At 51.2% G+C, this 25,296-nt stretch overlaps 3 protein-coding genes across 5 annotated transcripts in view; 1 reads left to right on the forward strand and 2 right to left on the reverse strand.

The window, feature by feature from the left end:
- Positions 1-3,314, forward strand: part of MYO1D (myosin ID) — a 383,024-nt gene extending 379,710 nt beyond the window's left edge. For both annotated transcript variants that reach the window (XM_034942106.3, XM_034942107.3), the window contains one exon: positions 1,004-3,314. In XM_034942106.3, coding sequence (XP_034797997.1) covers positions 1,004-1,160 — 157 coding nt within the window. In that variant the 3' untranslated portion in view covers positions 1,161-3,314. The remainder of the gene's footprint in view (positions 1-1,003) is intronic.
- Positions 3,315-4,669: 1,355 nt separating this feature from the next.
- CDK5R1 (cyclin dependent kinase 5 regulatory subunit 1) lies at positions 4,670-8,893 on the reverse strand. 2 transcript variants are annotated; one of them, XM_055101298.2, is made up of 3 exons: positions 8,562-8,580; positions 7,383-8,447; positions 4,670-6,362 (listed from the first exon to the last, which is right to left on the reverse strand). In XM_055101298.2, the coding sequence occupies exons 2-3, from the start codon at positions 8,300-8,302 to the stop codon at positions 6,359-6,361; spliced, it is 924 nt and encodes a 307-aa protein (XP_054957273.1). In that variant the 5' UTR covers positions 8,303-8,447; positions 8,562-8,580; the 3' UTR covers positions 4,670-6,358. The 2 variants fall into 2 exon arrangements, with proteins under 2 accessions (XP_054957273.1, XP_034798004.1); XM_034942113.3 differs by lacking the exon at positions 8,562-8,580 and adding an exon at positions 8,760-8,893 and having other exon boundaries at positions 4,670-8,447.
- Positions 8,894-14,890: 5,997 nt separating this feature from the next.
- PSMD11 (proteasome 26S subunit, non-ATPase 11) overlaps positions 14,891-25,296 on the reverse strand; it is a 37,157-nt gene continuing 26,751 nt past the window's right edge. Inside the window, exons 7-14 of the mRNA XM_003818017.7 lie at positions 21,965-22,109; positions 21,086-21,146; positions 18,330-18,392; positions 16,539-16,664; positions 16,028-16,063; positions 15,717-15,768; positions 15,283-15,425; positions 14,891-15,161 (exon numbers count right to left, since the gene is read on the reverse strand). Coding sequence (XP_003818065.1) covers positions 15,283-15,425; positions 15,717-15,768; positions 16,028-16,063; positions 16,539-16,664; positions 18,330-18,392; positions 21,086-21,146; positions 21,965-22,109 — 626 coding nt within the window. The 3' untranslated portion in view covers positions 14,891-15,161. The remainder of the gene's footprint in view (positions 15,162-15,282; positions 15,426-15,716; positions 15,769-16,027; positions 16,064-16,538; positions 16,665-18,329; positions 18,393-21,085; positions 21,147-21,964; positions 22,110-25,296) is intronic.

Genomic DNA, 25,296 nt, shown 5'->3' on the forward strand with positions numbered 1-25,296 from the left:
CGCCCCAGACGCCATCCCGAGAGCAGTGAAAAATTCCCAGGGCTTTCGGCATACGGAGCAGAGCCAGCCAGTCCTGACTGGAGGCTCCGAGGTCAGGAGGCTTCCTCCTTTCTCCTCTCCCCTCCCAGCTCAGAGCTGACAAGGCATAAGCTGAGGTACAGCGTGGGATTGTGCTGCTTGTGTGAGCAAACATTGGGGTGCCAGCCTATTGCGACAAGTGTCTCTGCTTTTAAAACCAGCAACAGCTTCTTAGCATGTTCAGCGCCGTGTGAGGAGCTGGAGGAAGGGCTCGGGCTCGGGCTCGGGCTCTGTCCAGCAGGAAGAGCACAGCTTCCGCCTCTGCACCCGACCTGGAGCCCGGCCGGACGCCCGGCTGAAGCCGCCTTCATGTGCTCCCAGGCCAGCGGGGCTTCCTGCTGCACAGGGTTCCCTGCAGCCCCCGGTGGGGCACCAGCTGCACTGTTCTGCGGCCACCAGGGTGGCAACCAGCCAAGCGGCCCAGCTCCAGATGAGAGCAGCCTCTCGCTTGGGGAAACCCGAGTCAGGCCTACTTCCACCAGCCAGGGTGTGACAGGCAGGTACCAGCCAGGAGCAGGAGACATCTCTCTCTCTCTCACTGGGGCATGTGGCACGGGTCTCCCGCAGGATGGATTAGTGTCAGAGTCAGAACCCCAGCCCTGGTACACCGAAGGACCCAGGGGCTTGGTCCTCAGCCCCAGCCAGAGACCTGGTGGCGTCTGTTCAACCACATGGCCCTCCACTGTCCAGTCCCATGCGCTGGCATGGGAGCCAAGGGCTGCCATGGTGCCGAGGCTCTGGTTGGAGGCCCAGCTAGTGCCACACTCGCGTTGCCTCGGCCTCTCTGGGGCCCTTCAGGCATCCTCCTGGCACTTGTGGAGGAAGCAGGCCGCGCCGGAGCCAATGGTGGCCGGGAGCTGCCGGGCAGGTGCCCTGTTCTCATGCTGCCTGCTAACTGCCCGTCTGGTGTTTTTGGTTCCTGCAGTGAGAAGCGCCACCTTCAAGTGAACGTCACCAACCCAGTACAGTGCAGCCTGCACGGGAAGAAGTGCACCGTCTCCGTGGAGACGCGGCTCAACCAGCCCCAGCCCGACTTCACCAAGAATCGCTCGGGCTTCATCCTCAGCGTGCCCGGGAACTGACGCCCCGCGGAGGCCTGGCCCGGAGCCCGGCCACACTCCGAGTCCTGGGTCCCAGTCCAGCTGCTGCCTCCCAACCCATGCCCGCTAGAAACCTGCTGCGAGGGCCCCTCCCAGAGGAGCCCCGCCCCTGTAAGATTTCCTTCCTGGTTTTCTGCCTTTGGTATCATCTTCCTCTGTCCTTACTGTCCACGGTCCCTGTTCAATAAGCCAAAGACCCTGGTGCCCCGCCCAGACCCCTGGGCTGACGTCCAGACCAATCTCACCCCAGAGGCAACTGGATGGTGCCTTTAGTTGGTGCGGATGCCCCGTGGCCAGGTCAAGTCAGAGCACCTGGACAGGTGTCCTCCCTGCTGCTGACCCTGCAGAGGGAAGGGGTGGGGATGCAGGACCCCCGCTCTGCGGGAGCCCCATAGCCACCTCTCTTGCCCAAGGTGAGCCAGCCCTGGGGACCCAGCTCAGGGAGGCTCTGCTCAGAGTTCGGCGGACCCACCCCAACCCAACTCCCAGCCGCCAGCCAAAGCCACTGGGTGAGCAGAGTCACCCACAGGGCCAGCCCCTCAGCCAGGAGCCAGTGGCAGGAGCGGAACAGCCCATCCAGCAGAGTGAGTCCATCTTTCCCAGGTTCTCCCCTGGGAGACTCCCTTTGCCACCAAGGCCCCCACCAGGGCCTCTGACCACCGCTCTGGAGAGGACAGTGTGGCATGCTCCAAGGATCATCTTACTTAACTCGCAGCCTGTGGCCGTGGTCCTCTTATAGATACTTTCACCGTTTGCAGGGTTGCTAATCAGATACCTGCTGTCACCACACTTGGGTCAGGAACCCTAATGAGAACGGGGAGCTGCCAGGGTGAGGGCAGCCCTCAGGGTCGGCCGCTTTCCCTCTGGACCACCTCCTGCTGCGTTTCCTACTCAGAGAAACAGCAAGGGTGGGGTCAAGACATGGGATGACGGGAAGCAGGAAGCGGGGCAGCAGCACAGCGTGGGGTCCTGGCACTGCAGGCCAGGCCAGGATGCCCACCCCGCCCTCTACACGGCCCCTTGGGGCCTGCGCCCGTGAAACTGGTGCCAGGGAGCACTGCCAGCTTGCCAGTTTCTGCCCAGCAAAAGCACGTATGCTTCAGGGGCCTTCTGAGACCACCTTCCCCACTGAGCCCCAGCTGCTGAGAAGGCCTTGAGGGAAGTAGAGGCTCGGAGCAAATGCCCCATGCGGTAAGAGGATGAGGGGAGCCTACGCCTCAGGCATGTGGTGAGAGGATGAGGGGGAGGGAGCCCACGCCTCAGGTGGAGTGGGCAGGGGTGCAAGAGAGGGATGTACTGAAGCTTCTTCCCGTCCTGCCACAGACACTTCTCCTGCCTTCCCACCCTGACCCGGCAGAACCCACCAAGTGCCTGTGTGCAGCCTCCTGTGCCTCACCCAGGGCCTGACCCCAGAGTGGTCCCAACAACCCGGTCTCATGCCCACTCCCCATCCCTGCTTCCCAAAAATTGCACTGTGTGCAGTTTGCAACAAAGAATCCCGCTGGCATCCTGTCCTTGGGAACCCTTTCTCATTCTCCAAGCCTGGTCAGCTGCCTGCACAGGCAGAGGTGCCCTCAGCCCAGGTTAGCAACACTCATAGTTTTGCCAATTACCAGTAGACACTAGTGGAACCATCTAACTGGAACTTCCTCTCTCCTTCCACTTATTTCCTCAAACTTGTTGCTTTACACTAGACACATGCAAATGTATGTTTTAAACACACCAAAACAGATCATGCCAAATGAGTTGCCTGTCAAAGGCTGGAGGGCAGGAGGAGGGCCTGGGTTTGGGTTCTTTCCTCCCAGCCTTTGGATGGTGCCTTGGGCCCCTTAGCCCCAGCGCCAGGGCCTCCCAGCTGAGGCCACAGGACAAGCACTTTTTTATGATGTACTAAAAGCCACAGTATGTGGCAACTGCAAAAGGATCAGGAATTTAGGGTATGATCTCGGTCACGTGTCCCGGGCGCTGAGGGGAAAGGAAGCGGGCACAGTGATTGTAGACAATGAGGGGGTTCTCTTGATGTAATGAAATGCAATTTTATGGTTTGGTGCAAAAACTCCTATTTTCCAGTAAATTAACTTTATTTCTAAAGCATATTTTGATTTGCCATCAAGAGCAATAAAGCATTAAATCTTATTTTTAAAGGTGTTCTGCTTATCTGTCACTGAAAACTTGGTGAAATTTTTGCTTAAATAAAGTCAACCATTATCTGGGAGGATAGAAGGGAGAATTAAGCACAAATCATGTAAAATGGAGGATGATTTGCCTGAGGCTTTTGAACAAAAAGTGAGCAAGAAGCAAGCTGTGGACCGGAGGTGTGAGGAGGGAAGGAGGCCATGGGGTCGAGTCCCAGCACTTCCTCCTGCCATCTTGAGGCCTGTGCACTGGCAGCTGGAAGCACACTGCTTAGTGCCAGGGAATATGTTTACTGCAATAGAAGCACGTACGTAGAAAGGAAAGGCTCAGAGACCTACAGCAGCAGACTGGGGACAGGCCAGGCCAGCAGAGTGAAAGGGGCTGGGAGGAAGTGCGGGGGCGGCAGGGAGAGTGAGAGGAAGCAGCAGCTCCTCCTGGGGAAGGGAGCAAGGCCCTGAGGGAGCAACAGGGCATGGCCAGCACCCAAGGGTCCTACAGCCAGGGTGCTTCCGGTCACTGGTCATTGGCAGAAAAGAACACGCAGCGGTGGCTTCTGTAACTCAGACGAAGGCAGTTGCTTTGCGGAAAGCAAGTGGCCTTGATCACAAGGCTGACAGCTCCCAAGCTACAACTTGAGGACAAGAAAGACTTTCCTAGTACTCAGGGGCAGCTTCAGACCGCAGGGTGCAGGGCCTGGGGAGGGCCACATCCAGCATCCCCATAACCCTCTTCCTGAGGCTGACGCTGGTGGCACATGCAGGCCTCAGGCTGGCAGTCAGGACAGGTACAGATAGAGCTGGTAGGAACCCCACCCTTGCCGCAATTATGGGCTGGAGTGGCTGCTTCCCTGGGAGCCACAGGGCTGGATTTCTCCCTCCTGGAAACCCACATGGAGCTAAACCTGCAGGGTTGGCCCATGTGGACGCCAGCCCACCCCTGCTGGCCTGGGAGACCCCGGGGGAAGGGAGCACAGAGCAGAGCCAAGCCCAAGAATACGTGGGAGCAGCAGCTTCAGAGTCACACCTCGACACAGGGAGTCTAGGGTCCAGAGCCCCTGCAGGACCCACCCGGCCAGACCTCAACAGGCCATGCTTGGGCCTGACCCTCCTTGGCCGGAGGTTCCAGTCACCCAGCTCTGCCACGGGAGCCTTTGGGAAACAGCTGCCCTCACCTCGGCCGACGCTAAACCAAAGCTGACTTAACCTGTGCTTCCTTCTTAATCACCTTAGTGTGTTAAGCCCTCGCCCCCAACTCTGTCCTCCCCTCCCCAATAACACAAATCCAATTATGTTCTGAGTGCATGAATCATTTAGTAAAGGGGACCCCAGCCTGCCCACAAAAAGAGGTCTCTGTAATGGATGGTCAGTGCATTTTATTGAATCAGCACAGTACAAAAATAAATAAAAATAAGGGAAGGGGAATTAAATTACAGCCAAACTGAGCTTCATGACTTTGTCAGATTATAAACCACACATACTCACAAACACACTACACATACATACAAAATGAGACAAATATAAATTAATATTAACAATACCCACAGTTTGGTCAAAGAATAGCTACAGAAGAAATTGCACTAAAAAACCAACATACATCACACGTGTGTAATTAGCAGTTTCAAATATACAGCTATGAATAATTCTGAGTGAAAAAAATGGCACATTTTCTTTTCATTGCAAGTTTAACTGTTGGAACAAAACTAAGTTCTAATAACTGCATGGAAAGAATATATCAACCCTCCAGGTTTACAAGAAAAAGAGAAAAACCAAATCCTGAACTATTATTCCTGTGGCTTGTTCTGTGCATGGGTGTAATTTTCACAGCCATCTGTTCTAAGATTATTTTTCTTAAGACACAAAATGCTCCTGGTTTGCATGCACAATATCACCGTAAAAGCAACAATTAAAGAATAAAGGTTTTTTTGTAGGTTTTTTTTTATTGTTGATCTAAAAGTAGTCTTCATAGCAGCATGGCAAATGGGTTCTTTGCTTGCACACTCAAGTATATCAGTTGTTCCTTTACACAATACTGATGACCAGTGCAAGGGGAGAGAACACGACAGGCTTCACACTGAGGGAACTAGAGAGTTCTTCCCTTAGTCCCCACCACTTCCGAAATGTCCACCTCCTCCGAAGAATAAAAAAATAAATACAGAGAAAGAGAAGGAAACAGACACGCAACTGGAATCCTGTGGATGCAACGTAACTGCACAGTTCGCAGCCAGGTTCCGCCAGCTGAGGGTGATACACACATGTGCCCTCCTCCTGAGACTTGGCACTGACCCTCCCTCTTCCATGCCACCAGGGGCCTCCCACCTCTGGTCGCACGCGGCAGCAGGATCTGAAGACAGGCTGTGTGGAAACCCAGCAGAGAGGAGGTGCTGTGTGAAGTCTGTGCCAGCAGCCGCAGGCTCCTTCCACCGCTGCACCGATTATCTGACTGTCCCAGGAACGGCTCTGCTGGGCCTCAGGTGCAGCAAGGCAGATGCTCTCCGGCCGGGCAGGCTCTCTTCCCCACCTCTGGGAATGCCTCCAGCCACCAGGTTCTGCCTCAGGACTCTTAAATTGGGACTTCAATTTCACAGCTTTCTTTTTGTGTAAATTTCAGTAGTGCATGTGCTGAAATCGGTAGCCACCTCGAACTTAATCCTGTGTAAAGTGACCCTCTGCCTCCCCACCCCAGGTCCCCATTCCAGCACTCCCCAGTGGACTGGGCCTGGAAGACAGAATCCTCTGTAGTGTCTTCACATTGGTCTTTGTTCTCCACAGCCGAGTGATGGGCCATGGAGGAAGGCTTGCTCCCTCTCCCAAGTCCCAAGCCACCAATACGGGAGAATTAGAAAGAAAATCAATAAAGTACACATTTGTGTTTTTACAGCCAGTAGGGTAAGGTGGAAACCAAAACCAGCAGCTGCAAATGATCAGTTGTAGAAATCAGCAGGCTTCCAGAGCAATCAGGAGTCTCACTCCCCGTCTTGTAATTGTCTCCAAGATCCGGCTGTCTCACTGGTCCTTGCTGGGCAAGGCTTCCTCTTTAGAAGAAACTCAACTGTTTAGAAACAGCTTTAAATTAACGGGTGGGGGTGGGGTCACCACATCGCCTTCCCCCCAGCTCTGCAGGACAAATGTCATGTGCACCAGCAAGAGGCCTTAGCCCTTAGGTGGGCACCGGCTTGGTCTCAAGGTATGGCATCCCTCACCTTGCCCAGAAGGCAGGCGTTGCTAATGGGCACCTGCAGCTGTCCTGGCATTTGCCACAGGGTGACTGCACTACATTATTTAAAAGAAAAACTCACCCAGGAAAGCTGTCCCCAGCTTCACCCGACCTCTTTAGCTGGGACCCAAATTGAGAGAAATTAATGAGTCAAACCAGCTCATCGGCCAATACCACCAACGTGGCTGGGAGCAGCAGACAAGGGGGTAGGGGGGCGAGTTCCATTTCTCCACTAAAGAAAACCCCTTCTCCCTAAAAAAAGAAAACAGCAAATCAGGGCGGTGTGTGGTCAAACGACCAGACACAATCTTTCCACTAGACCCGCTCAGCTTCGCCTCGCCTAGATTGAAGATGTCCCCGGGTGGCGGGGATCTTGCCTCACGACCCCACTGGCAGCTCAGTTAGGGTGGCTGGCTCCAGGAGCCTCTGGGAGAGTGAATAACTCCACACAGGAGCCAGAAAAGGGCCTCCAACCAGAAACCCCAATTCCTCCCTGGGCCAGGCAGCCAGAGGCCCCTCTCTAGCTCCATACAGGGTGCAGCCGGCAGCCTTGCCTACCCTGGACCCAGCAAGGGCACAGGCGGCAGGGGCAGGTCAGTCCTTTGAGTTCCCCAAAGTGGGAGGTCAGTGGCCTGGGTGGCTCTGAATACATCTTCTGGGTTTTGCGCAAGGCTCGTGAGTTCAAAAGTGCCCAGAGTTCTTGGCAGGGATGAAAAAAACCCCAGGGAGAGACTGTGGGAAAGGTGAGGCCCTTGGTGGCTTTGCTAGACACATACTGTACACAAAACTGATTTAATAATAAATTCTTAAAAATGCATTTAATCCTTGAGCCATGACGCAGGCTACAGTGCTCACCGATCCAGGCCTAGGAGGAGCCGCTTCTTGTCCTCCTGGCCGCTCTCGTTCTTCAGGTCGGAGAAGACCTGTGTGAAGTAGTGTGGGTCGGCATTTATCTGCAGCATCTTTGAGCTCATGAGGTTGATGACAGAGAGGCAACGGTCCCAAAAGGCCTCCTTGCAGCTCTCCACCAGGAAGGGCTTGAGCGGGTAGGAGATCTCGTTGCCCATGTAGGAGTAGGAGAGGTACAGGCATGTCAGCAGGACGGCCTGGAGCTCGTGATCCGAGCCCACCTCGGAGGAGATAACATCCCTGCAGAGCATGTAGAGGAAGACCACGTTGGCCGGCGTGATGAAGCCCTGGTCCTGCCAGCCCTGCAGAAGCAGCGAGCGGTCCACGCTGCGCAGCCAGAGCACGGGGTCCGTGGGGGACAGGTGCTTCAGGCGGTAGCACCGGCGGCAGAGAAACTCACCCAGGCAGCGAAGCAGCTCACTGGTGGACGCCTGGACGATGACCCGTTTGGGCGTCCCTGCGGAGGTGACGGCAGGGTGAGGGGCTTTCTTGACTGAGGAGGAGCCCCCGGTCTGGGAACCCGAGAGCTGGCTGGCCGGGGGTGCAGGCGGCTGGGCCGGTGGGGGCTGGGCGAATGTGGACAGGTTGGCGCACGACAGCGACTTCTTCAGGTTCTCATTGTTGAGGTGCGTGATGTTGTTCTGGTAGCTGCTGTTGGGCTGCACCTTCTTGGAGTTCTTCTTCTTGGCCGACACGGCCACGATTCTCTTCCAAGGCAGCACGGAGATGATGGAGTGGCGCTTCAGGTTCTTGTCCTTGGCGTTCTTGCTGTTCTGTACGGCCGTATAGTGGCCCACGGTGGCCGCGCCATCCTCAAACAGCGTGGCCTTCCGGTAGCTGGGAGACAGGGACAGCACCGTGCCCATGGTGCTGCTGCGCGCCGGGCGGGGGCTCGCGCCCCTGCGCGCCCAGCCTGCCGGCCGGAGGGATAAAACCGCTCACCGAGCCTGCGGCGGCCCCGGAGAGGAGGCGGGGGCGCTCCCGGGAAGCGTGCTGCCCCCTTAGATCTGCCTGGAAAACAAGATGGTTCTTAGCGCCAGGCTGGGCTCCGCGCCGCGCGCCGCGCCCCTGCGCCCCTCCGCCCCGCGCCTCGGCGCACCCCGCCGCCCCAGTCCCGGGCCCTACCCGCGCCCCCGCGACGCAGCCTCGCCGCCTCCACTGCAGCACCCCCGCCCGCCGCCGCCGCTGCGGTCCCCAGGCGCAGCCGGGAGGGGCCCGGGCGCCGACGGAGGCGGCCGAGGACCCCCGCCTGGACACCCCGCACGGGCGCGACCCCGGTCCCCGCTCCCCAGGGCCAAGGACGGCCGCCCAGCGCAGGCTTACCCGGCAGGCGGCAGCTCCTGCGCTCCGCGCCCTCCGCAATGCGCGCCGCGGCCCCGCCGCCGCGGTCCCGGCGCTCGGCGGCGCTCGGGGGCGCTCGGCGGGGATCGGCTGGGCTCGCGCTCGGCGGCGGCGACGGCGGCGGCAGCTAGGGAGCTTCTGTCCAAGGTTCTGCAGGCACCGCGGCCCCGCCCCCCGCTCGGCCGCCCGCACCTTCGCCGCCGCCGCCGCGCTCCCGCTCCCGCTTCCGGCGCGCGCCTCAGCGCCCTGCCTCGCGGGGCGCGCGCGCCGTCCACGCTCCGACGTGGTCTCGCCGGGGAGTCGCGGCCGTTGGTGTCCTCAGCTCGAGCCGCGCACGGTGCGGGTAGGACGCGGCAACGAGCGGGAGGCACCTCTACGCGCCGGGCCCCATCTAGGAGCCGGACTCCGCGGCTGCGGCGGGACACGCGGCGTCGGCCCGCCCCGCCCCTGGGGGCCGCCCCTCCCGCACAGCTCGCCGCCCGCTCCGCGCCGCCGCCCTACAGCAGCCCGGCCGCCTGAGAGTCCTCGGCGCCCGCGCAACCCAACTCTGCCGACGCGGGGCGGGCGCCGAGCAGGGCGGAGCCGAGGGCCGACCCCGCCCGCGTCCCGCCCAGACACGTGCTGCCTTTGTTCCCGCCGCGGCGCCCGCAGCTGCCGGCCGCGGGGGCACTCTCGGCCGAGTCCCTGCCCTGGCAGCGCGCGGCCCGCCCTCTCTGAGGCTGCCGCCCTGGCCTGGTGAGGGGCCCTCCGCCGAGGCCAGGGTCCGGAGCTCCCTCCTTCCACCTGACATCCCCGTCCCTGTGGAAAGCAGCCAGGGAGCGCGGGGAAGAAGGCCCTGGGCGGGGAGAGGCGACGCCTTTACTGAGGCCTCCCGAGTGCCACGCGCACCTCGAGTGGACAGTCCAATCGGTTCTGGCCACCCTTCCGGGGCCTCCGTTCCCTCATCCTGGGTAGATGCCCGCGGCCGAAGTGGGCCTCAGAAATCCAAGCCAGAGAAGCATGGCCCGTAGCCAAGCCTGAGCCCGCCACAAATATGACCTCTAAGTTCCCACTCGCCCTCTTATTTGTCATATTAAAGCTGAAGCACCTGCCCCTCCGGCCACCTTTCTGACCCTCTTAAACGTTTTCAATTCTAAGTATGTATAATTTGAGAACTTGATGCTAGCGAAATTGAGTAAAATTCTGTTTCTGAAAGCTGTTCCTGTCAGATGTGAATCCAGATCCTTCACAAAGGCCGTTGTTCATTTACTATTTTACCTTGTTTCTGGAGATCGAGTCAAAACTGACCACAAACCTGGGGAACAGGAAACTTAAGCCCTGTCTTAATCCAGATTATCTCTGGACCTAGAGATGAGGGAGTGGCTCCCCAGAGGAGAGGATGCCACCCAGTTACCTGACCACTCCAGCGGACTAGGCTTTCACCCTGCGCCAGCCCTGTCAACTGTCCTAGGGGGAACAGAAAGGGAATCTGGCATCATTCAAAATGGTGCAATCAAGGCAGAAAGTGCTGGGTTTTGTTTATGTGCCACTCAGATTTCTGTCAATAGGAATTCCAGGCTTTAGGAACCTTGGGGGGCAGGCATACAGTGGAAATGCATTGCTCTGTACCCAGAGGGCTACTTTGTCCACAGCCTTTCAGAACATCCACAGCAGCTGTTATGGGAACTCAGAAGAGGAAGGCAGGCCCCCAGTTCAGTGCGCCCCTCCCTGTGAATGTTCCTCAGTGTACAAGCCTACCTGCTCTTCAAATGGAGCTGTCCTCAACCCTCCTGCATGTAACAGTAAGAAGCCAGAAGAGGCCGACGCAGTGGCTCACGCTTGTAATCCCAGCATTTTGGGAGGCCGAGGCGGGCGGATCACCTGAGGTCAGGAGTTCGAGACCAGCCTAGCCAACATGGTGAAACCCCGTCTCTACTAAAAATACAAAAAAAATTAGCCAGGCATGGTGGCGGGCACCTGTAATCTCAGCTACTCAGGAGGCTGAGGCAGGAGAATCGCTTGAACCTGGGAGACAGAGGTTGCAGTGGGCCGAGATCGCACCATTGCACTCCAGCCTGGGCAACAAGAGCGAAACTCCATCTCAAAACAAAACAAAACAAAACAAACGCCAGAAGAAACGATTTCCTTTGAGACCCTGACCAAGTGTCCCTTTTCCTTCTCAAAGGAAAGCCGAACCCCAGCCTCTTTTCCTCAGCCCTTACTTGGAGCCTCTAGCTCCTGAGTTGGCTCTGTGCCCGCCTTCAGATTCTAGTGTTGAGCCAAGGTTAAATGTTTTCCACTTCCCAAAATATGTCCAAATTTTGAAGCCTATAATCCACCCCGGCCAGGCATGATGGCCACACTGTGTCCAGCAGTTTCAGAGGCCAAGGCGGGCGGATCGCCTGAGGTCAGGAGTTTGAGACCAGCCTGGCCAACATGGTGAAACCCGTCTCTACTAAAAAAATTAGCTGGGCGTGGTGGCGGGTGCCTATAATCCCAGCTACTCTGGAGGCTGAGGCAGGAGAATAGCTTGAACCCGGGAGGCAGAGGTTGCAGTGAGCTGAGATTGTGCCACTGCATTCCAGCCTGGGTGACAGAGTGACACTTCGGCTAAAAAAAGAAAAATCCACCCCCTAGAAAAACTTGGGCCCACTCTGTTACCTTTAACTCTCAATCTCAATTCCAGCTATTCCAATTCACGGGGAGGCGGACCAAGCTCACCCCACTACCCTGCTTCCCACGCCGCAGCAGCATGCCTCTGCATGGGCCTTTTCAAGCCAGGCCATACCCTGTGTCTTCTCACCTTTGTCCAGCCAGCCTTTCCCTAGCACCTTCAAACAGAGCTCTCGGCAGAACACCAGCCTCCTCACACTTGCCCAAGGCAAAGTCACAGTTGCAGCACAGCAGGAATGGGATGGCACTGGCAGCCCACTTGCTGCTGCGACTGAGGGAGGGGTCTCCAGGAGCTCCTATCACCCAGGCCATGCCTGTTATGCTGGTTTTCAGACACCACAGAGCTCCTCTTTTCACTCAACCCACCACCACCTCCCCACCCCCAGTTCCTATCACTGCTCCAACTGGAAGCAAGGAAGAAAGGACAGTCAACTGCCAGAAATGGCAGAATCAAGGACCCAGAAGGCAGACCCAGTTGAATGAGGCAGAGCTGTTTTCTTCCTAGCTGCCTTCATCATAGAACTGCAGGGAAGATTTCCAAATCCCACCCCCATCAATCAGCCTACTTAGCCTATTGCCTATCTCTAGCTGCCTGAAGGGCCAGCCTGCTTGTTAGCTTCCCTGCTGGGCTGGGCTGCCCGTGGATTGCCGGAGAGTCCATTCTTCCTGCATGCCCCACTTCCCATAGCATCCTGAGGGAGGGAGGTCAAGGCGGGGGCCAGCTACAGCTTCCAAGAAGGGTTCCAAATAGAGCAGGCCTGAGCCTTACTCCTGAGGAAGTCGGCTTTGTTCTTTCAGGGATCACAGAGCAGCATCTAGTGGCCCTTCTGGGCAGCACAGATTACATAACTAGCACACAGCAGGGGACCAGAGCCTCTGCTCCCAACTCCAGTAGAGTCTCATTAACACACAAGAAAGTCCTGGCACCATGAAGGCTGGAGCCCAGAAGGGAGGTGAGGGAGCCAGGCCCAGGCCAGCCCACCGGCCAGCTGACCTTCCCAGCTGTGCCTGGACTCAGGTCATGAGAGGCCTGGGAGAGGAGGCAGTGGCACAACTGCTGGTCCTGGAGGTCTAGAGCTGCGCTGTCCAGATAGAAGCCACATAGGTAACTTTATATTTTCTAGCAGCCACATTACACAAGTAAAAGGGAAACAGGTGAATTTTAATAATATATTTTATTTAACCCAATACCCAAAATATTTCAACACATATATAAAAAAGTTATTGACATATTTTACACTCCTTTTCTTTTGTTATCATACTAAGCCTTCGAAGTCTGGTTTGTGTTTACACTTGCAGTGTATCACAGCTCGAACCAGCCACGTTGCAAGGGCCTGACAGCTGCACATGGCTAGCGGCTACATATTGGACAGCACGGGTCTAGAGGGCATCATCTGACCAAGACCCGCAAAGGGAACTGAGAAAAGGGCTACTGCCTGAGCTCCTCAGGACTGCCCTAAGTTTGAGAAAACATCTCCCCTCTGCTCCAAAACTAGACCTCTTTGGAGTACTTTTTAAAGTCCTTTATAGAAGCAAAACTCTTTCTGCAAGTGAAATACAGAGACACAATACTAAAACTGACAATGGCTGAACTGCTCAGACTGAAAAGGATTTAGCAGGTCCCCCAGTGGTCCCAGAGCCCCCCGCCCCCGCCAGGGTGTGAGGCAATATGAAAATCGCTGCCTTTGAAGATTCCAAAAGGAAACGAAACCACAACTGCATGTCAGGACTCTCCAGACACCTGCACATCTATGACTTACTAAGCTTCACATCACAATCACCTGCCAAGGAAGCAGCATCCTCACTGAGTAGAAGAGAAAGTAGGCTCAGAGGATCTACTGCCCAAACTTACATGTGCTCACTGGACCATGCTGCCCTGGAAAAAGACACCTGAACTCATTTCCAACTTCAGAACTCACACACCAACTTTCTTGCCCCCAAAGCCCTCCAAGTTTGGACCCCAAATTTACCTTAAGGACTCCCATTACACAAATGAGATAACAGCTTTGGCCAGATGAGAGCTAGACTAGTGTGGGGCTACACAGAGCTGTCTGGGCTTGCTTGGAAGCCCTCCAGCACTGAAGAAAAAGACACCTTTTGAAAAAAAAAAAATTATTTTTATTGGAACTCATCTGAACATCAGATATACCTGGTGTTGGTTAGCAAGAACCGTTTGTACATTTGATACTGATGGTGCCAAAACCAAAACAGTGACTAGACATGATGGGGAAAGATGTTGAGAACAAAAACCTGATTTTGGAGAGGAAAATAAAAGCCAGTCAGATTCAGTGAGGATGCAAAACCTGGTACAACAAAATCCTTTTACAAAATATAAATTTATTATGAAAACCTGGAAGGATAATCCAAGGAAGGTAAAGAAAGAGAAAAGGAGGCCAGCAGAAGAAGGCAGGAAGGAGAGGAAAAGAGAAAAAGACAAAGAGGAGATGAGAGAAGAAAATACAGTTCAGCACAACAGAAGTGCAGAAGCTCACCTACCCAAATGGCATTAAAGCCTCGCTGTGTAATCGTGTCAGAAAACAAAGCATACTGACACATAGTGCTCTACTTCCCATCCACTTGAGTTCTAAGAGGTAAATTAAAAAGCTCCCTGGGAAGGGGACATGAGGTTGCTCAAAAACCCAACAAAGAAAATTTTAAAAAAAGAGAGAGAGAGAGAGAGAAACCACACCCCACAGTCTCATTTCCGATGTTCATTGTTTAAAAAAGGAATAAATCCATCTGAAAGTAGGAGAGGAGGAGTGGGAGAGGGAGAGAAGCTCATGGCTTTCACAGACAGCCTGACTCCCCTGGAGGGGAGAGGAGGAAGGCAGAGAGACATGATGGTCTCCTGGTTGAGAGGGGAAAGAGAAGGGACAGAGAGGAAAGAAGAGAGGAGAGGAATGCAGGAGAGAAGAGGGGCAATTAAAACACTGAGACTAATCTAGTTTACTGTGTTGAAAAAAAAAAAAAAAAAGCCACATGCATAGCAGGCCCCTTGGGGGCTAAGGGCCCACACTGCTCCCTGTGTGGCCGTGGTAGACACTAGCTCCTGGCCTCATCCCCATTCCTTCACAGGTCAGAGTGGAGCTAGACAGGCGCTGCTGCTGCTGCTGTTGTTGCTGCAGTGGTGGTGGTGGTGGTGGTGGTGGCGGCGGCGGCAGGACCTTCAGCTACTCTGCTGGAGCCAATGTGGGGAGGGAAGGGCAGACAGGCCGTATGGTAGGGGAAAGAACACCAAAATGCCTCATTTCAAATAAAAAAGAAAACAGCAGTCTATACACAGTTGTTTGTTTTGGTTCAGTACAAACAGAATAAAAAGTCATTGCTTTTGATGGTCAGCAAACACCCAATTCTGAGGAGGAGGAGAGGTGATGCCCAGCAGGTGGATTAGGACCCCCAGTGGTTGGCGGGGTGCCTGGCTTTGCGGCCCTCTCCCAGGAGGCAGAGAGCACAGCTTTAGGTAGTGTAAGCCTTTTTCCTTTTATTTAGAATAATCTTTTTTTTTTCTTTTTCTTTTTTTTTAAGCAATTTCCCCACTCCCAAGTTGGGCCAGTAAAGATTACATGAAAACTGGCACACCTATTGGCTGGAATACAGATGCACCAAATGAGGATTTAAAAACTTTCCGAGCGAAAAGTAGAACAAAAAGAAAAAAGAATCTCCTAGCATTTTCCCCCAAGGTTTCACTCTCCCGCCACACACACTCTCCAAAGGACCGCTACAGATCCAACTCTGCAAGAGAAGACAGAGCAGTGTCAATCAGGAAGCCATGAGGACACCAGGAGGAGGTTTTCAGTCTCGACACGCAGAAGACAGAGCTGCCCAGCCCTGGGGTCCTGAAGCCAGCACTCACCTATGTCAGTTTCTTGGCTTTGTTGTAGAGGGAATCCACTACTTTGCTCATGTTCTGAATTGTTTCCAGAGCAGCTTCATAAGTTTTATCTACTGGGGGTTCATCGAAAATAATCAGGACACCCTCCCCCTGGTCCAAAATCCCTGCAAGAAACACAAGGGCAACCCAGGTAAAAGATGAGGTTAGACACAAAAGTGTTTGTGAAGCAGCCCACTCCCTAGTTGACTCACTGTGTCCAGAAAAGAAGGGAAATAGAATTCATCTCCCTATTCCATGTACACATGCTTATTACACATTCTCATCACAGGGAAGAGGGGCCAGGACCCCAGGGTGAACCATCGGGGGAAACAAATAGAACATCTTCTTTGAAAATAAACATCTTCAACCATCTCATCACCACCACCAGCCCCCTTGCCTGTGTGACTGTTACTTACCATGAAATTTCTTGTCAAGAATCATCTGTGATAATTTCCTTTCCACGTCGGCCTAAAATCAAAGCACATGATTAAAGGGACCAGTATCCACTAGTCAGAGATCACCCTGACACAGTAGCTTTGTTGGAGGGGTCTTAGGCCAAATGGACTGAAAACAAAATAACAACAATGCAACTCCTACTCTAGCCCACACTGCCCATTCCCCACTGAGAAGCTGGGGAGCTTTCCAATGAGGCCAATCAGGTGCATGTGCCACCCCTCCTCGCCACCCCTTCCCATTCCTCCCTGCAGATGGCCTTAAGACTCCTTACCTTGGAGAGTTTGATGAGACTAGATATGTGTTCAATCTAAAAGGAAAGGCAGAGAGACACCAACACTGAAAGTTTTACTTTTGCCTCCAATAAGAGAAGGGAGGGAACAGGGGGGAGAACTGCTGTATTTCTCAAAATCCTAATGTAAGACCCTCCTTGGCCGTGCTTAAGTCTCTTGTTCTCTGCCCATCTGCCTGCCCTTCACTGCTACACACAATAAACAGACTCTTATCCCACACACCCAATACAGAAAACAGGTACAACACATGCAGTGACTAAAAGCGAGGAGGAAACTGCTCAGAACACATGCAGGGGCAACCCACATGCCTCTACCCACAGCATCTCTCTCCTCGATTTTTGTTCATTTTATCAACAGAGGCCCAAGCTCTTGGTGGCCTCTTGCCCACCAGGCACACCCCTAGAAGTGAGTTCCCATCCTGGACAGGTGTGGAAGGGAGGTGGCTACAGTGAGAATGCCTGGCCAGAAATGGAGTCCCCAGAGGGTTCTCACCTGTACTCTGGAAAAAGGCTCAATGACTCGGATCAGATTCTGTTCTAGTAAGTTATCATACAACTTGGCCAAGTGTGTGCTGATGATTGGGTCATCCCGGAGCTCTGCCCGGTAATCTGTCAGAGCCTGCCAAAGGAACCAGTCGCAGAGATTGGCACAGAGAATCACTTTAAAGTCATGCTACTCCTGCTTCCTAGATAGTCTGCTGGCCCTTATAAAACTACATGGTTGAATGAAGTTAGGGGAGATCTGGGGAGATGCATGATACAAAGCAGAAAAGGAATGTCAAGAACTGAAAGGGAAGTTTGGCTTGGTGGCATGCACCTGGAGTCCCAGTTACTCGGGAGGCTCATGTGGGAGGACTGCTGGAGCCCAAGAGTTCAAGTCCAGCTTGGGCAACACAGACAGCCTCCATCTCTAAAAATAAATTTTTAAAAATGCTATTTTATGGTAGTCTCTAAGAGAAAAAAAAAAAAAATAGAACAAAAAGGTGGAGTCACCCTAGGGACCATCTTTCTGTCTGCAGGCTTCAGGTCAACAGCTCAAACCATGTAAGCCCCAAGAGCAACTCAGCTCATGAACCAAATTAGCTACACAAGCATTTCTCAGCATGTATTCTACAGAATAAATAGGGTCTCCATGGGGGGGGAGAAAAGAACATTGAGGTTAAAGAATAGGAAATGCTGAATTCCACAACTAGCTCTTGGGAGTTTTATGAGGACCATCAGCATAACATGGCTCTGCAATGATTAAGCAAAATTAGGTGTTTTAATTATTATTGGCCCTAGTATTTTGTTTAGCCCTAGTATTTCCCAAATATCTAATCACAGAATCCTTCTTCCAAGGAACTATTTGGAATAAAAGTGTCCCATCAAACATCTCAGACATTGGGATAAAATGATCTAGACCAAGTATTCATGTGTGTGATTTACTGGACCATCAGTAATGGTCTCAACATCCCAGCCTCATGTCAGCTGTGCTACAAGGTGTTAAGGGAAGCAGGCGAATCATGCCAAGTAAGACGCAATAGGAATTGGCAAGAGCCCTCCAGGAAGATGGTGAATCTCAGGGACAGTCAAAGCCACATGGTCTAGTCTCCATCCACACTAAGTTTTTCTTTCTGGATCTAGGTTTTGTTTTTATTAAGTTGATCATTATACTCAGACTAAGAGGAGAGAGGTTCAGAAAAGACTATATAATTCTCACCCTAATGCCCAGACAAGCTTTTCTCCCTTTTCAAAACTCCCAAACAATGACCAAAAGGCACCAGGGTTAAAGAAAGCCTAGATCATCACCCTGAGGACGTTTCTTTGGGTCCAAGTACGCACATCAAGACTTCCCTTCTGTCCACAGAGGAGCAGACCTGGCATTTCTGGAGCTGAAGGAATGCCTACAACTGTGTCATGTGGAACAAGCACTAGGCCTAGAGTCAAACTCTGACCCTATGCTGTGTGACTTTGAGTGTCCTCCTGAATCCCAGTTCCCTTAACCATAAAATGCAGATAATAAATAGGTGTGTTGTGAAAAATCAAAGTGAAAAAAGGACAGAAAGAACTTTTGAAATAGAAAGGTATTATGTATAAATAATATATATTTTATATCAACTCAGTAAGTTTCATTGTACAAAAGTGCTTAACTATTTCCTGGTTTTAATACTGTCCTAGGTGAAGGATACATAGAATCATCTGCAACTTCTTTTGAAACTATAATTATTTTTAAAAGTGTGTTTTGAAGTACTTAAACGTCCCTCTCTTCCACCCACATTCCATACCAACCCAATATCATACTCACCTTTTCAAAATCTGCCAGTGATCTGTTCTTGCTAGCCTGAGCCACGCATTTTAATGCTTCTGTCTGAGAATAAAGAGACAAATCATGAAAGTGATTTATTCTGCACACTAACATTTACCCAAGTCTCATAAGCAGTATGCTGTGTCCACACAACTTCTGCCAAAAGGAAGAACCCACCCCACCATCGTTCTTCTTCAGACGCCTGGGAAGAAGAGCCGCAAGTACTGAATACCACTATATGCCAACCTGTTTCCCTTTGAAACCTGAAATGACTTAATAATACTAGGAAACAGAAATTTTCCAAACAGACCGACCCTAATACAGCATTCTCTAGAGATGACAAGCTAAAAGGAAAAATGACAAGAGAACTGTGATTTCTTCCCCCTTCCTCCAAGGCTCGTTATCGCCACATCCACCCAAACTCCTTCTTGCCCTTAGACCCTATTATATCTGTGCTTTATCAAGATTCATTCTGCTAGGTTTGGAACAAGGCACTGAACAAGGTCTACCTCATTAACACTGAGGCATCAAGGCCAGGCACAGTGGCTCAAACCTGTAATCCCACCACTTTGGGAGGCCGAGGTGGGCAGATCACTTGAGGTTCAGGAGTTCGAGACCAGCCTGGCCAACATGGTGAAACTCCCTTCTCTACTTAGCCGGGCATAGTGGTGGACATCTGTAATCCCAGCTACTTGGGAGGCTGAGGCAGGAGAACTGATAGAACCCAGGAGGCAGAGGTTGCAGTGAGCCAAGATCATGCCACTGCACTGCAGCTGGGTGATAGAAAAAGAATCCGTCTCAAAAAAAGGTTGCGGCATTAACATATTACACCAAATGTTAAGACCCCACAGAGTGATGAAGGTATAATCAATAGTTGAGAACAACTTCTAACATGGTTAAAAAAGGCACCTGACCAAGCTATTAAGTCTCCACTCAGCAAAAAATCTGCAACACTCATCTTTCTGGGAGATTAGCCTATCTCCTGCTTAAAAGCTAACATCAAAGGCGCAAGAGACTAAGAGAAGCTGCTCTTTTATCAGCCTACATACTTATATAAGAACAGTGTGTCTTATACAGTAGACTAAATGGTGCAAGGCTAATCATTAGTGTGTTTGTCTCCAGCATTTGTCCTATAGACAAAAAAAGTGTCAAAATGAGAAAAGCCTGGAACTTAGAGCCAATGACCCTAATTCAAAGTCTAGCTCCACCGATTAGCTACCTGACCTTGTCCTGAACGCTTGGATGTCCCTGAGCCTGTCTCAACTCTAGTTATAGTGAGAGTAGTGCATCTTTCTTATTTATTATTATTATTTTTTAAGACAGAGTCTCACTCTGTCGCCCAGGTTAGAGTACAGTAGTGCTATCTTGGCTTACTGCAACTTCCACTCCCCGTTTGAAGTGATTCTCCTGCCTCAGCCTCCTGAGTAGCTGGGATTACAGCCACCAATGCACTACCATGCCCGGCTAATTTTTGTATTTTTAATAGAGCTGGGATTTTGCCACATTGGCCAGGCTGCTCTCAAACTGCTGACCTCAAGTGATCCGCCCACCTCAGCCGCCCAAAGTGCTGGGATTACAGGCATGAGCCACCACGTCCAGCCCCTAATTGGCTTTTTATCAGCAAAAGTTTCAGGTCAGCTCCTGGTTTTGACCTCAAGAGTACCGGTTATTACTATACTGGAAGATGCGTGGCTGGATGCAGTGGCTCACACCTACAATCCCAGCACTTTTGGAGGTTGAGGTGGGCGGATCACTTGAGGTTAGGAGTTTGGGACAGCCTGGCCAAGATGGCAAAACCCTGTCTCTACTACAAAAAATTAGCCGGGCATAGTGGCGGATGCCTGTAATCCCAGCTACTCGGGAGGCTGAGACAGGAGAATCACTTCAAACTGGGAGGAGGAGGATGCAGTGAGCCGAGATACGCCACTGCACTCCAGCCTGGATGAAAGAATGAGACTCCAACTCAAAAAAAAAAAAAAAAAAAGCCAATTAGGGCCACTTGTAGAGAGGGAAGAAATCATCTATGTGGCCACTCTCCAGAGATACAGTGAGATTATATAGACAGCCAATGAGTCTGTGTTTAGAGACCACTGCAGTTGAAATCCAGAAAGATTACACTAACTTTACTAGTGATAATCAAGCAAAATACAAAGAGGAGACAGTCTAGACATCATCTTTGCATAGGTCCTAACTGTCTACTCTCAGAAGTCACACTCATACCTACTTGGGCATTAAGGTAACAAAAAAAAGGGCCTCTTTTTGCACCACACCCAAAATTCAAAGCATGAGTACAAAGGTACTGATCTGAGAACCACAAAAGTAAATCTCAAAACCTAGTTTCTGCATCAAGCAATCAGACCTCTCTAAAGCACATATGCACCAGACCTTACCAGGCTCCTAACCTGGAGAATCTAAGATTTCATACCCTGCATATGTTAAATTCACAAGTCAGACTCGTGGTAGATAAATCTTCTGGTCAAAGCCAAATGCAAACTAACTCACTGCAAATGCTACAGTTCAGTTCCCTAAGTCCCTCAAACAACGTGATGTCCATAAGAGCACCAAACGCTGACTTTCCAGGCCAAGAATTTAACAGTCTGGGAAACACACTGAATGGGCTTAAGGGAAGGAAGTGAGTGGGGCAGAAGGAAGAGAGTATTATGAAGATCTGAAGAGTGCTGGTCTCATCAAACGTTGTGACTCTGAAAACATGATGGTCTCAGAGTGAGCAGAACTGCAGTCAAGGGAGTCCCTACCTGCCTCCCTGCATACCGAAGTGCAAGCTTCCCGCTCACCAAAGCCTGGACATCTTCTGGGCTAGAAAAAAAGACATACTTGGTCAATTGCTGCAGATGTTATGCTTCTAAAGGAAGGTTTGGGCAAATTTCTTTTTAACAGAATTCCACTGTAATAAAGACTCTGCCCACACAGATAATCAGCCCAACCCCTAAACCCATACGCCCATCACATTGCAAAAGCTAGGTTTTCTCCACTCTGGGTCACAGCTCAGCCTGAAGAGTAGAAAAACTCCAATGTTAGAAAGCTGAACTGAACCTACCAAAAGCAATAGACACAACAAGCAGAACTATAAGTTTAAGTCAAATCCCAGTGTAACAGGTATTATTAAAACACAGCCCTTATGTAATCCAAAGATCCAAAGAGAGTTCTTAGTCAATACTTCATTTATTCCCAAAAGAATTGAATAATTCTGTAGACTTCTTTATAAGTAGGTCTGTCATACTTTTGTTGTCCACTTTTTCAAACCTCTCCTTAACCCTTCCTTCCTCATTCTGGGTGGCTCAGTTGGCTGTTACTGGCTGATCTGTAAGCTATTTCCTGACCCTCTGTCCTGTGCTCTGCACCTATGAGGACAGAATATTTAAAGGATGAGGAGAATTCTCCAAGAGGAGCTGGGAAGGGGATTTCTAAAATGTCTCCCTGATTCTGAAAGACTAGCAAGCGAAAGTTTTCTGGACCACTTTTGATCCTCCCGCTCTACCTTAGCCAGCCCTAGAGGCCGCAGCTGCTGCTGTTTCTGTAACTGGCCAAACTCCCTGCTCAGGCCATCTCTGCCATGGCAAACAGACTTGTTGAAGGATCTGAGTTCCTGTAGTCCAGAGTTAAGGTGCACCTACGTGTTGAGCATGATTTTGCACAGCAACATGTACTTCAGAGATGTGATGGCCTTGGGGCTGTCGATGGAGTCATAACCCTCAAATGCCTCATAGAAGTATGAGTACGCAGTTTTCCAGTCCTTCTCTTCTGCTGCATGGATAATACCTGGGCATTGAAAAGAAAGGAATAAGAACATATAAAATAATAGAGCCATAAAAGATCACAGCTGGGAGGCACCTTAGACATCTACCTAAATGGGCACGGTGGCTCACACCTGTAAATCCACACTTTGGGAGGCTGAGATGGGAGGATCATGTGAGCCCAGGAGTTCGAGACAAGCCTGAGTAACATAGTAAGACCCCATCTCTTGAAAAAGAAAAAAAAAGGCTGGGCACGGTTTCAGCTCACGCCTATAATCCCAGCACTTTGGGAGGCTGAGGCGGGCGGATCACCTGAGGTCAGGAGCTCAAGATCAGACTGACCAACATGGAGAAATCACATCTCTACTAAAATTACAAAAAAAATTAGCCGGGTGTGGTAGCGCATGCCTGTAATCCCTGCTACTCGGGAGGCTGAGGAAGGAGAATCACTTCAACCCAGGAAGCGGAGGTTGCGGTGAGCCGAGATTGCGCCACTGCACTCCAGCCTGGGCAACAAGGGCAAACTTCCGTCTCAAAAAAAAAAAAGCCAGGTGCAGGGGTTCACTCCTGTAATCTTGGCACTTTTGAGAGGCTGAGGCAAGAGGATAGCTTCAGCCCAAGAGTTTGAGCCTAAGTAACAGAGTTAGACGTTGTGTCTTTATTTTTTTTTTCGAGCCGAGTCTCACTCTGTCACTGAGGCTGGAGTGCAGTGGCGCAATCTCAGCTCACAGCAACCTCTGCCTCGTGGGTTCAAGCAATTCTCCTGCCTCAGCCTCCCAAGTAGCTGGGATTACAGGCACCCACCACCACGCCCGGCTAATTTTTTGTATTTTTAGTAGAGACTGGTTTCACCGTATGTTCGCCAGGCTAGTCTTGAACTCCTGACCTCAAGTGATCCACCCGCCTCGGCTTCCCAAAGTGCTGGGATTACAGGTGTGAGCCACCACACCCAGCCGACCTTGTCTCTTAAAAAAAAAGAAAAAAGAAAAAGGCCGGGCATGGTGGCTCATGCCTGTAATCCCAGCACTTTGGGAGGCAGAAGCAGGAGGGTCATCTGAGGTCAGGATTTCAAGACCAGCCTGGCCAACATGATAAAAACCTGTCTCTACTAAAAATACTAAACCAGCCGGGCATGGTGGCGGGCGCCTGTAATCCCAGCTACTTGGGAGGCTGAGGCAGGAGAATCTCTTGAACCCAGGGGGTGGAGGTTGCAGTGAGCTGAGATCACGCCACAGCACTCCAACTTGGGCGACAGAGTGAGACTCCGTCTTAAAAAAAAAAAAGAGGTCAGGCACAGTGGCTCACGTCTGTAAACTCTAACGTCTATAATCCCAGCACTTTGGGAGGCCAAGGCAGCCAGATCACTTGAGGGTCAGGAGATCGAGATCAGCTTGGCCAACAAGGCAAAACGCCATCTCTACTAAAAATACAAAAATTAGCCGGGCTTGGTGGTACATGCCTGTAATCCCAGCTACTCAGGTGGCTGAGGCAGGAGAATCACTTGAATCCAGGAGGTGGAGGTTGCAGTGAGCCGAGGTCACGTCACTGTACTCCAGGCTGGGCAACAGAGCGAGACACTGTCTCAAAAAAAAAAAAAAAAACTCTACCTCAACTCCATCAACCTACTGATGAGGTCAGGAAAGGATAAAGAATCTGCTCTGCCAGGCACAGTGGCTGACATCTGTAATCTCAACACTTTGGGAGGCCAAGGCAGGTGGATCACCTGAACCTAGGAGCTCAAGACCAGCTGAGGCAACATGGTGAAACCCCATCTCTACAAAAAATTAGCCAGGCGTGGTGGCACATGCCTGTAGCCCCAGCTACTTACTCATGAGACTGAGGTAGGAGGATCACGTGAGCCTGGGAGGCTGATGATAGCGATGGGAGCTGTGATAGCAAAAATGCACTGCAGCATGGGTGAAAAAGTGAGACCGTCTAAAAAAAAAAAACCTGCCCAAAGTCACCATAGTCAGCAATGTGACAGCTGAGATTAGAAGATGAGAATCCAAGTCTCTGACCTCCCAGCTCAATGTCATATTGCCAATATAAGTTCCCAAAGAAGTTAGAGACTCAACTTAAAAGGGACCTGAAAAACACATACTGTACCATCTTTCTTCCATGCTTCTCACCACCATTCCAGTCCTGCTATCTTTTGGAGCCACAGGAAAAGGCCACATTTACCCTCCATGACATCACATTCACAGGTCAGGGAGTTGACCTAAACATCTCTAGACTGCCTGAATGACCTGTTCTAATAATATTAACTACTTTAAGATAGCTTTTCTAAGCCTGATAGTTTTATATTTATGCAACTGTCATGGGGCATGGGAGAGGGAATCCAACATCTTATATTTTCATTTCAAATATTTATCGTTTATGGATGTGCTTTTGCCTAAATGCACTCAGTGTACAGCTTTCACATAATGCCAAATCCATGAACTTAATTATACATGGCTAAGCAGTATTTCTTCAGACTGATATACCATAGTTGACCTAACCAATCCCCTATTGCTTAGAAGTTGAGTTGCTCCCAATGAGCTTAACTTTGATTGAACCTGCTACTACTGCCAACCTATGCTATCACTTGGGATAACATAAAAATTAGTTCTTTCCAAGCTTGGGAGGCATCTAAACCCTAAAATTCTCTATTTGTGTATATTAGCTCTAACTCTGCCCCAGCCCTTTAAGAAGTTACAGACCTCAGCCCCATCCACTTGTTTACCACAACTGCTTCCCAACATCTTTCACATCGAGATACATGTAGAAAGTATTTAGCACACTAGAGTCAAAGGATGATGCTGCTGACACATGATCCAAAGAACTCAATACCAGCAGGAACCTTCTGACTTCACCATTTATTGAGTGATGCGTCCTTTCAGCCTACTCAAAAAACCTCCCACTTTGGGTTTGTGGGAATCAGATCCTTTTTCTACTACTGTTAAGTATAGAGGCCTCAAGGAATATCTGCTCTTCTCTGTAGCTAAGGAAAGCCCCTTCAACAACCCAACAAACCATCAATGCTGCTAAACTAAATAAGACACATCTCCATTTTTCCACATCTCCCAGTATAGAGAGAGAATAGGCCAGACCCAAAAATATGTATGGTTAAAAAACAAATAAATAAAATAAGGCCCAAGAACTGGTATACTGCTTTGCCAAACACATTAGTTAACAGGGGCCATATCAGCACTCTGAGTGTCATGGCTGGCACA

The sequence above is a fragment of the Pan paniscus genome, chromosome 19 (assembly GCF_029289425.2).
Source record: "Pan paniscus chromosome 19, NHGRI_mPanPan1-v2.0_pri, whole genome shotgun sequence".
NCBI classification, from domain to species: Eukaryota; Metazoa; Chordata; class Mammalia; order Primates; family Hominidae; genus Pan; species Pan paniscus.